The sequence below is a fragment of the Phaethon aethereus genome (genome assembly GCF_964289735.1).
Source record: "Phaethon aethereus genome assembly, chromosome: 1".
Lineage (NCBI taxonomy): Eukaryota > Metazoa > Chordata > Aves > Phaethontiformes > Phaethontidae > Phaethon > Phaethon aethereus.
In genome coordinates this window covers 212221021-212236197 of record NC_138575.1, presented here as the reverse complement: position 1 = coordinate 212236197, position 15177 = coordinate 212221021, and the positions used below count along the sequence as shown (strand labels likewise).

The 15177-nt window shown below is 41.2% G+C and overlaps 1 protein-coding gene across 4 annotated transcripts in view; it reads left to right on the top strand.

The window, feature by feature from the left end:
* Window positions 1–687: 687 nt before the first annotated feature.
* Window positions 688–15177, top strand: part of FAT3 (FAT atypical cadherin 3) — a gene marked incomplete at its 5' end in the record, with an annotated part of 344711 nt that continues 330221 nt past the window's right edge. For all 4 annotated transcript variants that reach the window (XM_082011243.1, XM_082011241.1, XM_082011242.1 and 1 more), the window contains one exon: window positions 688–3973. In XM_082011243.1, coding sequence (XP_081867369.1) covers window positions 688–3973 — 3286 coding nt within the window. The remainder of the gene's footprint in view (window positions 3974–15177) is intronic.

Here is a 15177-nt window from a genome sequence, read left to right as displayed (position 1 = left end):
CAACCGTGTGATCTTTCTTAACTGACCATAAAAAACCTGGTAACATTTGACTGTCACAGAGCTACATACATAATTAAAATCCTGTCTCCTTTCCAAACATTGCGACTAAAAATGAGTTTTCCAATATGCTCTGAAAACAAACAAGTTTAGGCTTAGCTGGACCTAGTAGTAAATAAAACCAATAATTTCTGTATGTGGTTCATCCTCTTATATAAACTTATTCAAATGTGTGTGTCTGACCAATTTTTTTTCAATGTGATTATTATTCTGGACTGTGTGCAGATTTGTATATGTGTGGTAGGGTCTCACGGGGTTTTTTTCTGTTAAAAAACTTGTCCTGGTTTTGGCTGGGATAGAATTAATTTTCTTCCTGATAGCTGGTATTTGGGATGTATAAACATACATATATATATATGTATGTATTATGTGCATGTATGTGCGCATGCATATGTATTACACAGTCACAGACATGTAAAAATATAATCCAAAACTGGTGCTTTTGTGTGTGTGTGTAGTGTTCTCCCTTTCTGTTTTGTTAAATATGCTGTGACTAATTATTGCATATATTTTATTTTTCATTTGTAATTTAGTAAGTAATTTTGACATGACACTTCATGGTACAGTTTTTATTTCTTGATCAGCTATTTCCTGTTTTCTTTCTCTGTCACAGGGTGAAAGAATGATGTGATGGAGGTGAATATGGGCCGCTGGTCAGGCTCACCGTCATACCTTGCCCTTCTGATTGTCAAGTTCCTGGCATCCATTTGCCAGGTAGCTCACGGGATCACCCCGCTTGGCTTTCACTTTACACATTCCACTTACAATGCTACGGTGTATGAGAATTCTGCAGCCAGGACCTATGTCAACAGTCAAACGAGGATGGGCATTACCTTGGCTGACCTTTCATGGGATATCAAGTACAGGATAGTGTCTGGCGATGACGAGGGCTTTTTTAAAGCAGAGGAAGTCGTCATTGCTGACTTCTGCTTCCTAAGAATAAGGACTAAAGGTGGGAATTCTGCTATATTGAACAGAGAAATCCAGGACAACTATTTATTGATGGTGAAAGGGTCTGTCAGAGGAGAGGACTTGGAAGCATGGACAAAAGTGAACATCCAGGTTTTGGATATGAATGACTTAAGACCTTTGTTTTCACCAACCACATACTCTGTCACGATAGCAGAAAGCACTCCTTTAAGGACTAGCATTGCACAGGTGACCGCAACAGATGCAGATATTGGGTCCAATGGTGAATTTTATTATTACTTTAAAAACAAAGTTGATCTCTTCTCAGTTCATCCTACAAGTGGTGTTATCTCCTTAAGTGGCCGGTTAAACTATGATGAGAAAAACAGATACGATCTTGAGATTTTGGCTGTGGACCGTGGGATGAAGCTTTATGGAAACAATGGCGTAAGCAGCACTGCCAAGCTTTATGTTCACATTGAACGTATAAATGAACATGCCCCAACGATAAACGTAGTAACCCATATTCCCTTCCCATCGGACAAGGAGCCTACCTATGCAGTTGTTAACATTGATGACCTAGATGAAGGAGCCAATGGAGAAATAGAATCTGTTTCTATTGTGGCTGGAGATCCGCTAGAACAGTTCTTTCTGACTAAAGAAGGTAAATGGATGAATGAGTACAAAATCAAAGAAAGAAAGCCTATTGACTGGGACAGCTTCCCATATGGTTATAACCTGACTCTCCAAGCCAAGGACAAAGGATCTCCTCAGAAATTTTCTGCGGTCAAACTGGTCCACATTGCTAGTCCCAAGAAAGAAAGTATTCCCTTGAAGTTTGAAAAGGAAGCATATGATGTTTCAATCAGTGAATTCTCACCTCCTGGTGTGGTGGTTGCAGTAGTTAAGCTGATGCCTGAACCACAGGGTGTGGAATATAGATTATCACCAAGTGAGGAAGCTGAGTATTTTAAGATCAATCCTAACACAGGCCTTATTACTACTGCTCGTCCTTTGAAAATCATTGAGAAGGACCTCTATGAATTACAAGTATATGCAAACAAAGGTGGTGATTTAAAAGCACAAGTTACTGTCAGGTTAGAAGATGCCAATGATCACACTCCAGAGTTCCAGCAACCTTCATACAGCTCGTTCGTCAATGAAAGCGTCCCCGTGGGGTCTAGCGTTATGGCAGTTTCAGCAGTTGACAAAGATAGGGGAGAAAATGGATACATAACATACAGCATTGCCAGTCTGAACTCACTACCTTTTACTATAAACCAGTTTACAGGTGTCATCAGCACTTCTGAAGAACTGGATTTTGAGTCCTCACCAGAAAGCTACAGGTTCATTGTGAGAGCTTCTGACTGGGGTTCTCCCTACCGCCATGAAAGCGAGGTCAATGTCACCATATACATAGGCAATGTCAATGATAACAAACCCCTCTTTGAAAAAGTGGCGTGTCAGGGAGTGATTTCATCTGATTTTCCTGTTGGTGGTCACATCACTGCCGTTTCTGCAATAGATATAGATGAGTTAGAGCTTGTGAAGTACAAAATAATCTCTGGAAATGAACTTGGCATTTTTTATTTAAATCCTGACTCTGGTGTCCTGCAACTTAAAAAATCTCTAATTAATTCTGGCATAAAGAACAGCAATTTTGGCCTTAAGATCACAGCAACGGATGGAGAGAACTTTGCTGATGCTATGTTTGTTAATATTTCGGTAGTTCATGGGAAAGTGTCTTCCAAGACCTTTAGCTGTAGAGAAACTAGAGTTGCTCAGAAGCTAGCAGAAAAATTACTCAAAAAGGCAAAAGCAAATGTGAAACTGAATTCAGAAGATGGTTTTCTCGATTTTTATTCGGTGAACAGGCAGGCACCCCATTTTGACAAATCCTTCCCTACTGATGTGAAGGTTTCAGAGGATCTGCCAGTTGGTGCCACCATCCTGAGGATAAAAGCCTATGATGCAGACTCAGGCTTTAATGGGAGAGTAGTTTATACAATTTCTGATGGTAATGTAGATAGCTGTTTCAACATTGACATGGAGACTGGGATACTTAATGTTCTTATGCCCTTAGACCGTGAAAAAAAAGAGCTCTATCTCCTTAATATTACAATTTATGATTTGGGTAGTCCACAGAAATCTGCATGGAGATTGTTGACTGTCACAGTGGAGGACGCAAATGATAACAAGCCTATTTTTTTACAGGACAGTTACTCAGTTAATATTTTAGAAAGTACAAGTCTTGGTACAGAGATTATTCAAGTAGAAGCCAGAGATAAAGACCTAGGATCCAACGGGGAAGTGACTTACTCAGTACTGACAGACACCCAGCAATTTGCCATCAACAGTTCCACGGGAATGGTATACGTGGCTGATCAACTAGACCGGGAATCAAAAGCAAACTATACACTGAAGATTGAGGCTAGGGACAAAGCAGAGGGTGGCCATCAGCAGTTTTCCGTTGTGCCTCTGAAGGTTTTTTTAGATGATGTCAATGATTGCTCTCCAGCCTTTATACCATCCAGCTACAATGTGAAGGTCCTTGAGGACCTGCCAGTTGGCACTGTCATAGCTTGGTTGGAAACTCATGATCCAGATCTTGGCTTGGGAGGTCAAGTTCGTTACTCGCTGGTGAATGATTACAACGGGCGGTTTGAGATAGATAAAGCGAGTGGCGCCATCCGCTTGAACAAAGAGCTTGATTACGAGAAGCAGCAGTTCTACAACCTAACTGTGCGTGCAAAGGACAAGGGGCGCCCGGTTTCTCTCTCTTCTGTTTCCTTTGTGGAAGTTGAAGTGGTGGATGTTAACGAAAATCTCTATACCCCCTATTTTCCTGACTTTGCCGTAATTGGATCCGTAAAGGAAAACTCCCGCATTGGTACAAGTGTTTTGCAAGTTATTGCTCGAGACGAGGACTCTGGAAGGGATGGAGAGATCCAGTATTCCATCAGGGATGGCAGCGGCCTGGGGAGATTCAGCATAGATGAAGAAACCGGTGAGTTTTGTTTCTAATTTTCTTTTCCCTTCATAGGGGTTTTCGCAAAAGCAAAGCTTAGGCATGATTATTTTCTACTTTTAACAAGAAGTTCAGTTATTCTTAACAGGCAAGATAAAATTATAAATAAGGGTTTTCCAGGCACAGCAGTGACATGATTTAATTACCTGGTTACATTCATCACTCTATGGGTGGAAATAATACACATTCCTTTTCAGCAGCTATGTGATGACTCCATTTAGAAAGCAGTGATAGTTACGGAATGACTCTCTTCCAGTCACTGTATTATCTGTTGATCATTGTAAATTACTCCGGTCACCTCCACAGAGTCACAACCCTCATGACCTTTAATGCAGTGTTAAACCCAATGAAAGGAAATAAGGAGCAAGAAACAAGAGTTATTTCATCCTAAAACCTATTTGTGGTCTTGTTCTTATTGTTGGTGAGAGTAATTTTTCATGGGAGTTAGCAGTCTGGGATGATACAGCATTCTGTATAATGCGCTTTCTTGTAGCGCGGTGTTCATCAGTGTTGGCGTACTTGTGTAAAGGTAGAAATACAGGGAAAGATGCTAACTGTAAACCAGCTGTGCTAGCTTTCCCTTGGTAGTGGTGGTATTATGAACATCAGCGTTAGAAAACAGTATTAATAGAGGAAAGATTTTCAAGGTGTTGAACTTCACTACTGTGCCACCCTATTGGAAAACATGGAAAATACTGAGTATAAAAGGCTATCTAGTAAAACACTTAACAAGCTGGCTGTTTAAATGTCTGATAGCTGTTGGGAGTAAAGGTGCAGCTGTGGTACTAGAAGTAGTGAGGAAATTAGAAAATATTAGTCAACAGTTTCAGGAATTATATTAAATATGTTAGGTCTGTGGGATTACTGTGATTTAAGCAGACTTTGTATGCCTTTTTCTAAAGCTTTTAATTGAGAATGTGGTATTAAAACATAAGATTAAAATGTATGTTTTGGCAAATTCAAACTGTTTAATCAAATGTCAACTTTCTAAACTGAACATTATGAAAAACAGACGACATTACAAATGCTGTGGATCGTGTCTGAGCATAAGCAGTGAAAAATATTTTTATTCTATTTGTGCTGTAGTCTCTGTGCTGCAGCTGTGCACCGATGATACAGTCAAAACCTTGTGTCCAGAAACATCAAACTTGAGTGTCAGAAGTTAAGAGGGCACCTACTCTAATTTCCAGAATCATTAAGAACTCACATATCCTACCATGCTAATAGCAGTTGAAAGCATTCAGGCAACATTATTTATGCATTAAGCAAGAATTTCAATTTTAAGCTCCTGCATTTGAAAATTTTTGGCCTACCTTCTCATTGAGTAACATGAACTTCAGCTAAAGAGGTTCTTTATAAAGCAATGGGAGATTGGTCTAAAAATGCCAGGGCATTGGTCTGAAAATATCAGGATTTAGCATATATTGAACTGAAAGGGATCGTTAGCAAGAGTAAGTTAGTGCGTGTCGCTCATTAATAAATTAACAAGGGTTTTTACCCTGTGCCTAGACTAGTAGGGGCAATAGTCTATAATAAATTATGGTCCCTGTTCAATAAAGTACAAATCGTGTTTTGGCATGAGTAGGAATTGTACTCAATATTCCACATTAAATGTGCTTAGTTTCTTTCCAGAATTAAAATCTAGTTTGTGGGGGGAAAACCACAAAAAACCACAAACTGCCCCCAGAACATTACGAGTTACAAATATTTGTTTGTCTTTCACGAGGATTTTTGTGAAAATGAACCTACCCTGTCACCTGTGCTCTTCTGCTAAACTGTTCCAGAATACACTTCATAATCCAGCAGATCAAAAGCCTCTTTTGGATTCTTTTTCTATCTGTTTTCCCAAACTGCTACATACTGTGGTGGTTTAACCCCAGCCGGCAACTAAGCCCCACGCAACCACTTGCTCACTCCCCCCCGGTGGGGTGGGGGAGAGAATCAGAAGGGTGAAAGTGAGAAAACTCGTAGGTTGAGTTAAAGACAGTTTAATAGGTAAAGCTAAAACCTCACATGCAAGCAAAGCAAAACAAGGAATTCATTCCCCACTCCCCATGAGCAGGCAGGGGTTCAGCCATCTCCAGGGAAGCAGGGCTGCATCATGTGTAATGGTTACTTGGGAAGACAGACGTCGTCACTCCGAACGTCCCCCCACTTTCTTCTTCCCCCAGCTTTATATCCTGAACATGACATCACATGGTATGGATTATCCCTTTGGACAGTTGAGGTCAGCTGTCCCAGCTGTGTCCCTTCCTAGCTTCTTGTGCACCCTCAGCCTCCTCACTGGTGGGGTGAGAAGCAGAAGAGGCCTTGACTCTGTGTAAGCACTGCTCAGCAGTAACGAAGACATCTCTGGATTATGAACACTGTTTTCAGCACAAATCCAAAACATAGCCCCATATACCAGCTACTGGGAAGAAAATTAACTCTATCCCAGCCAAAACCAGCACACATACACCTTAAGCGTTCTTTAAACCAACTCTGAGGGCACTTCGGTGCATAACTGCATCCAGGGCGATGTGGAGAGCAGGGTTGGGGCTTCAGGAGTTACTCCAGCTTGAGCTGTTGTAACCTGAGTACAAAATTTGACCTGCTGTGTCAAATAGGACACAACGTTAATACTCTGCTATTGAACTGGTAGCAACTTAAATGCTGCTGCATGATGAATCAGCTTTCTAGCTGTGGAAAAGAGCTCAAGTCACATATTGAATTAACTTACAAAGAGATAGCTGTTTATTTACTTTCAGCACAGTTAATTTGTCACTTTTAAACTGACGACTCTATTGGCTTCTGTACCGTCTCTCCTGAAATTTGTGAAGGTAAGCAGGAGCGCAAAATACAACAAATCAATATTTTTGGCTGCTGCCTTAATGAAAAGAAGACTGCAGTATCCATTATAATCATTAGGATATAAACTGGGCCAAATTCATGCTGATATGTGAGCAGGCTGGACTCCAAGCCAGTCTGTGCTTTCAGCAAAATTCTGCTCAAGTGCGTTGTTTTTATTCTTCTGCAATATTCCATCTTAATAGTGTCATCCCATGTGCTGAGTGAGATGTGCCTCAGCTCCTTGAGCCATGTCAGTATCGAGGAGGGGAAACCTGCAGATACCCGAGGAGGAGCTGGCCTGCATGGTGGCTCCACACTGTACCGTGCTGCCTGCACGCTTGTTGTTATGGTGGCTTGGTTCTTGTTCCACTATAGATGTATACAGATGCATATAGCTGCATCTAACCCCACTGAACTTGACCTGGCTTGTGGTGAGGCTGCCACAACAGGCTGTTCTGCATTCAGGTCCAAACAGTGGTTGGTGGTCGGCAAGCTTGGGAGTCTCCTCCGTAATGGCCAATATGGATCTCTCTGCATAGGGTATATGTGCAAATCCCAGGGCTGTTGCAGTTTGGTAAGAGATTTGCCATGGAGGTGAGCCTGGGGTTTCCTTCCCACAGTGATGTTGTTTGCCTTGTGTCACAGAGAATTGGTTTTGAGGATTATTATTGCTGTGTTACAGCATTCATTTTTAAATACCCTAGTTCATGTGTGGTAGTAACCAGAAGCATAGTGAGCGTTTGCCAGCTAAAAGTATTTGATGAGATGAAATTTTACACCTATTTGGTCCCACAGCCTTGTGATTCACTTCTTGAATTTGTTTCAGTGGATTTACTTTCCTTTCCGTTACCAGGAGGCGGAGCTGGTACAAATTCATGAATCAATAAAAACCCTCCTGAAGTAGAAAGCAGTAGTTCCTGACCTCCTCCAACTCCATCCCTGGTTTTCCACTAGTACCTGAGCCAGCAGATTGAATTTCTCATGGATTTACAACTGAACTCATGATTCACAGCTAAAAAACTAGTTTAAGAGTTTTCTAGAGGTTAAAAATAAAAAAGGAACTTTTTTTAAATAGCGAACTCTTATTTGTTGATTCTTGCCTTGATGGAGATTGAGTTTGTCACGAACCTAGGTGTGCAGTTCAAACTCATCGATTTTCTGTCTTCATTGGCCTGTTTATTGACTGTTGGTATAAATGTCACAAGCTTGCCATTTAAGATCCCTGCACTGAGGGACACATAATGTGATCCTGCCATTTTTGTGTTCTCTTTTTCCGTCTGTGTCCTGTTCAGAACTGCTTTTTTTCTTTGCAGCCCTCTCATTCTCTTGGATTCAAGAGATGTAATCTATATGATGAAATATGTCATCTACAGTCAGAACTAGTCACTGCAGGCTTTCCTCATAGTCAACAGAGAGAAATGGGCAATTGAGAAACATGATTCATTTTATGTGAAGTAAAAATATAAGTTGGATGAATCATGCTCTAAAAATGTGTATTTTTCTCTGAACTATGAAAGGTCTTTGTATGACTAGCTCAGAGGTGGAGGTCTACACTAAACACCTTGCTTTGGTCAGATGTAACCCATCCCTGTTAACTGCAAACCAACTGCAAACAAGAATATATTCTGTCAGGTTCACATGCATCTCACATGCATCTCATGTGAGATGACCCTCTCTATCAGCTTGATGTTTTTAGCCTAATTTCAGGGAATTGTGTCTCTACACATAAATGTACTTCTAAAACTAAGAAGTGGAAAGAAGGTTTTTAACAGCATAAGAGATGAGAGTTGTGCAGCTAGTATTTTAAGATTTATCTTTTCCTGAGAATACAGTGCTGGACAGGAGCATCGCACGCTCTTTTCAATCTATAGAAGCGAACCAAGATCTGATGCTTTGATCTTACTTGCTGAAGTCGATGGTAACCTTCCCCAGGGGCTACAGAGAAGCTGGAGCCATTTCTTCATCTCTAGTACCGCTTCCCACCTGATGTGCTCCTCTACGCTCCTCACCAGTCTGCTAATTGCAGTTCCTTAGAAGAGAATTATGTAAAAAACCCTTTATATTTCCAGATTGTTGTAATGCAAAATAAGCAGAGATCTGTTAAAGATTTTTGTGGGATGATAGTGTGCTCTGAGTTTTCATCCTAGTGATAGCTCTAAGAGATGTAATTACTCTTCTGGTGATGGTCTCTCTCAGAGGTCCTCTACTGCCTTCTTAAAAACCTGAGTTTTCTTAGCTCTGGTATTTACACCCTCATAGTGCTGATAACCACAGCAAAGTGGTGTATTCTTGCTGTCTCACGAGCTGTTGGTGACTCCAACAAATGCACGTGGGTTTATGATAACACTATCCTGGGTGACTAAATACCATCTAGCAGTACCTCTTTCCTGGCTGCAGTCGGGACGTGGACAACTAGCAAGATTTCCTCACTTCTCAAAAGGTTGAGTGAGATCAGGTCAGTCCTAGCCTAAATGCTGACGTCTTCCTTCTCATTTTTTAATGATTTGTGGTTCAGCTAAACAGCATTTTTGACTCAAGCTCCACTTTTTAGTCTGGCATGTGTTTCTAGTCTGTGCAGAGTTGATGTAACAGCCTGGCACTAGAAAAGTTTCTATATTTACCCCTGTGCTACCTGTAGATGTACTAGTAACAGCAAGTGAACAAAATGAGTTCTAGAGGAGCAAAGAGACTAGGCACACTCAGCATCTTCTGCTGCAGGGACTTCTGTAGGCTTGTTCAGAATAGCTGTGGTAGTGCCCTGGGATGCAAGGAATGACTAACCCCACTGCATAGGTGGGAAAACTGAAGCAATAAGTCTTTTGCTGCTTCTCAGTAAAGCATCGAAGCATCTTCTTAAGTCCCATTGAAATTGTTCTTGGAGATAAAATAGTGGTGTTAATGAAATGCTTTAGGGGGACTTTCATGTTCTTGCAAAGCCTGTAAGCATGGACATAATCAATGCTTTGAAAACTTACTAACCTCATTATTATCCAGGTTATTCAGGAGTCTGAGTCCCTTGATTTTCATTGGAACTTTAAATTTAGACATGAGCTGGCACTAATTTCCACCCCTGTAGAGGCCCCCTGATAAGAACACGAGCTGGAGATGACCCTGTTAACTTGTTATCTTTAGGTGTTTTCAGCCCTGAAATTCAAATGAATAAGCCAAGCCTGTCTTTCAGGGTGCTGAAATCTTAAAGACACTGTTAAATGGAGGTGGAGTTAGAATTATTACAGACTCCATGGATTTATTTATGGTGCCAAGGATAGCAGTTGGATCTTCTATTTTGATACCTTTTAAGGTACCTCACGCGTGATAGAAATTCCTGACAAACTGTGGCTAGAGTCTAAAAAGAAGCCTGTCAGTGTTGGAAAACCCTAATCATGTCTTCAAACGATTAATAATGGAAACTAGAAATACCAGATGATATAGTTTACAGTAAAACAGGCCTGCCTGCACTGTTTTATCTGTCTCACAGAAGGGAATAAATTTATTGCTTCAGACTCTTTACATCTTGTCACCGTCTTCTAAAATAGTTTTTGGTTATTGTGTATGCAAGTTGAAGGATACTTTCATTTATTACAATTTGAGTGGTCTGATAAATATTTATGTGGGACCATTACTAGCATTTCCTTGAAACAAAATCAAGTAAAAATGAAAATGGTTTGTGATACGTGATTATTTCCCCTCGCTTGTTTAATTTTATGAAAGCATGTAGGAGCTAGCAGGTAAATCTGAGCAGACTCACTGGTAGAATTGAATTCATTGTAGAGTTTTGACGCATTAGTATTACAGATGTTCTTCATTTTCCTGGTGAGAGTAGGCAAATTTCATTGCCTGGAGCCAGTATTTCGGAGCCACTTAATTATCCCAGGCTTCTAAAACCAGTTTTCAAAGTAACTTCAGGCCATACAGCAAGAGAGGTGCCAGTGAGTGTTGCTGGGAGGTGGCTCAGGAAAGGGGGATGCTCAAGGGGGAGGCACTTGCAGCCACCACTTGGGACTGGAGATTGTCGGTCCTCAGCCCAGCTGCGGTGGCTTTCCTGAGCAGCCTCTCTGGGAAGCAGTGTGCCAGACGGATCACAGAGCACGGTCCTGGCCAAAATCTGGTCTGTCATCCTGTATCTGTGTCAGGCATGAATAAAGCATTCCTGGGAACAGCTATTTCTGAGTCTGTGCTACTGCGTTATCGTTGTTCGGTGAGTTATCTCTGGCAGCTTTTAACAGTGCAAGCTTTCCTTCATTTATGATTTCCAATTTTAGGAAAGTAATTGTTAACATTTTTCTTTTTCTTTAAAATTAGTTGTGGTGGAAAACCAAGGGTTTTTTATAAATTCTGTGTCTATGTGTTTATAATTTCCCTGTCATTTGTAGCTGTAAAAAGAGGAACAAGGCCTGTCTTGGTTTCACTGGAGGGAATTTGTTTAAGATTTTATTTAATAATATGAACCCTAAAACAATGCATCAGCTTACAAAAATATTTACTTTAAAGGGCCCTTACTATCATTCTGAGGTACTCTGAAAGTTTCCTAAGTGAAGCCAGTCGTGCAGAATTGTTCCATTCAGGCTGTTCAGCTCTCTTGGCTTTATACCTTATAAAACAGCTCATGATGTACAGTTTTTATAGCTAGCTGTAATTTCCATATTTTCCCTTCTTTGGAAGATGTTTAAAGAATCTCCTTCATTACTCTGGGTGCTCCTGGTGGAGATCGAGACAAAACGTCCTATCAAGTTATTTATTTATTAATAAAGAAACATGCAGTTTGTATTTCCTCCTAGCTGTCGCCTTTTTCACCCTTGAGATTTGTTTCCAAGAGTATTTTGTACTCGCATGTGTTCTGTTATTCTCTCCCTTAGTGTGTGAGCCCAGAAGTGACTCCTATGTTATCCCGTCCATCATGGTCCATTAAATTATACCCCAGTGCTCCTGCAGAAAGCTCATGTCCAAACTGCCAGTGATGGGACCAAGCCACAAGGTAGTCAGTTTGATGAGACGAGAGGAAAATCGGCTTCCTGTGACTGGTGTTCAGTCTGAGCATCTGAACACCAGCTTTATCCTGGCATCACTTCAGACCATGATCTGCCTTCCCATGTGAACAATGCATGGTAGTTCAGAGGAAATGGGAGAAAAATCCATTTTAGCTCTTCCAGGGCACCAATGGAAGCCCAGGGGCATTGAGAAGTAATGTTGTTAATGCAAAACTGCAAGCTTATGAGCATATGAAGGGAAATACAAGCAGTCCTGTGCTCCTGGGACATACAGAGGAGGATGTTTCAACAGTGTCTAAGATTACATGGAGCCGCTTCGGTGTACTGCCTAATCCTTTCCTGAAACAAGTCCAAGAGAGAGGAATCTCCAGTGGCCAATAAAATCGAGGACACATCCAGCCGTCTGACCCTTGCAGGTTGTGTGACTTTTTTTGGGAGCAGTAAAACAGGACAGAGTTGGTCATGGGGCTGGTTTGGAGCTGAGATAGGTAACACTGGAGTGATCAAAAACGTAAGTCCACGTATGTCTTCTCTTGCTTCAGTACGTACACAGGCTCCAGGATTTACCTTGGAAGCTGGATTAAAGCGTGCATTTTAGAAAGCTGTTCGCAGTTCAAGGACTACAAGTAATGGCAAATCAGGCACTTGCTTGGAAAGCTGTTCCAATCTTTCATTGCTCTCATTGCTAAAAAACTGTGTCATAAGCTGAGTTTGGCTAATTTCAGCATCCAAGTCTTGGAAATTGCTAGGTAAACATAAAATACAAAGAAGTCCTTCCACTGTTAGATCTCTTTCTATTCATAAGAACATGTTTACCTGAAAATAGATGTTTGGAGACGAGCTTCTTCAACTCACGGAACAGATTCTTTTAATCTGAAGTCTGCTGTTTAATATAAGCATCTTTATTACATTTTATACAGTTATGGTGTCTTATTAACATGGAAATGCTGCCAATAAGAAATAACTGAGAGAAAGCCAAGCGGAGTGCATGTGGGGAGGGAGTTTTCATTGCAGTTGTTTTGAATTAGGCATTCGCACTAACACATTTTTGTGTTTCTCAGCGTTAAGTTGTCCACTGGTGTCCACATGATCATTTTGTCCACGTCTAGCAAAAAGGATAAATCCGTTCAGTTGCAGTTAGGAGTTTGTCATGTCTTTCTCTTTTTCTGGGGACATTTTGAGGACAGCTCTGCAGGCGCTGTGCCTTCCGTGTTTTGCAACTCACGGGACAGGGACATGGTGTAGGAAGCTGCATGAGCTCTCACTGCTGGCTGGGCCCTGGGCTACCCTCCCTGGCGTTGTAATTAGGTGACACAGGGATTAAGCTGGACACATAACATGCGGCAGTGTTCATCTCGTACAGCTTCGCTCCCCTGGTTAAATGTCTCATGTAGGTTGGACATAAACATGGTGCTCAGCTCAGGTGGGGTGAGTCCTACTCTAGGTGGTGAAACATGGCCAAGTGGGTCCTGCCTGTGATACCTGGCCTCTGCTCAGGCAAGTCCTGCTGCAGTGTGGTGTGTGAAGATGTAGGACCGTGCTTGGTTCCCCCCATGCTCTCTGCAGCAGGGGCACAGGAAACAAAATGGGGAATGTAGGTCTGCAGAGAGCTGTGGTACCCTCCAGCGCATCCCCTGTCTAAATGCCTGGGGATATCAGGACATGCTGTTAGAGCTTACCTGCCCCTCCATTTAGAAACACATGCTGTTTTTTTTGCTCTCGGATGTACCATGTCCTCAAGATAGTAACCAAACAATATCTTTACAGCTGGTTCACCTCAGCTTTGCAGCTGTTCCCCACTGGTGACAGTCTGGTTATCACGACCAGATATCCTCCAGAGAGGGGCAGCCTAAAGTTTCTTCTCTTAGGAAATGCTTTTCAGTCACTTTGATAATCTTTTCATCTTGGAGTTGGGCAGAGGGTGCTCGCTGTACATGTATGAGTAGCAGTTCTCCCAGGCGATGGACTTGAGAAGTTTGTAGTTCTGGGGCTAAGGAGATACAGAGGTTTGGATCTGGCTCAACCTAGGTGGCTGCTTTTGCCAGTAAAAATCAGTTTTTAGCTATTAACCTGAGCTCATGGCCATTAGCACTAATGAATAATCATCCTAGCAACTGTAAGGAATGAAATTAAACTTTCCTGCTTTAATTTATGTCAGTACTAATTATGAAGAAATGTTTACATTGTCCTGAGAGTAGTCTGATTGTATGTGATTTCAATAGCTCTCTGCTTCCACAATGTGATGGCTAGATCTGTGCATCTTTCACAACTGAAGCTGCTGGTTTTTCAGTTTTACTAAAATTTGCATAGCAAATTCATTTCTGATTTTAGATCATTGCAGCCCATAATGAATTATATGCATAATTATTTGGGGATTTTTCCTTTTAATTTGAAAGTTTTACAGAGAATTTGTGTTCTGGAAATGTAACTTTACACGTATGTCATTAAAAATAGTTTTGCTTCTCACCACTGGTTCAGTTCATAAGGTAAAGATTTTGCAAAAAAAAAAAAAACACTAACTATGACTCAGTTAAATTTTTAATAACTTTTTTCCCAAAAGCTTTGTTTTTATGAGAAAATAACTATGAGATTTAATTAAATTTGCCAGAATACTTCACAGTCCCAGAACACCTTTCATCTAAAGTACACAAATTATTTTTCACATTTTAATGAAGGAAGCTCTTTGATGTACAACGTTTATGTAGTTTCCCATTTTACCGAAAGGGTGTGAGAGGTGTAGATAAGTTAATAGTTTGATTCTTTTTATTTAGAGGTGGCAGGAAATGACAATGTAAAAATTCATTAAAAGCAGTGGGAACTTCAGGTGTTGGACATCTCTGTTATGAAGCTGTACTTGGCCATAGCATAGAGTGGCAGATGAGACAGATTTTTCTGACTCCTACCATGTCTTTCCATTCAAGACCACCCTTTTTACACTATACAGGATCTTGGAGCTGGTATTAAAACGACTGGATTTTATTGTTCCTTCTTGAGATGGTCTGTAAGGATGAATTGGTTGGTGCTGCACTACTTCTACTGGCTATATTAGTTGGTTTTTTTTACCTTGTTTTAATTATCATTGAGCAGTAACTCTTAGGTGATGGCAGATCACAGTCCAAACTATCATCCATGATTGATGCAGCTTCCTCTGGGATTATAAACTTATATTTCGCTGTGAGGGAAAAAGCACTGGATAGTCGCAAGCACCAGCAGCTTGACGTGATCTGGGAATAGCCAGAGTCCTTGGGCTGTCCACAGCAGCTCTCAGGGCTGCTGGCAGCTGGAAGGGGATCAGAGTGAAACCTCAGCAGGACTTTGGGGCTGATTCTTCTGGGCAGCACTGGGTGTTCTGAGTGGCTGTGGAGT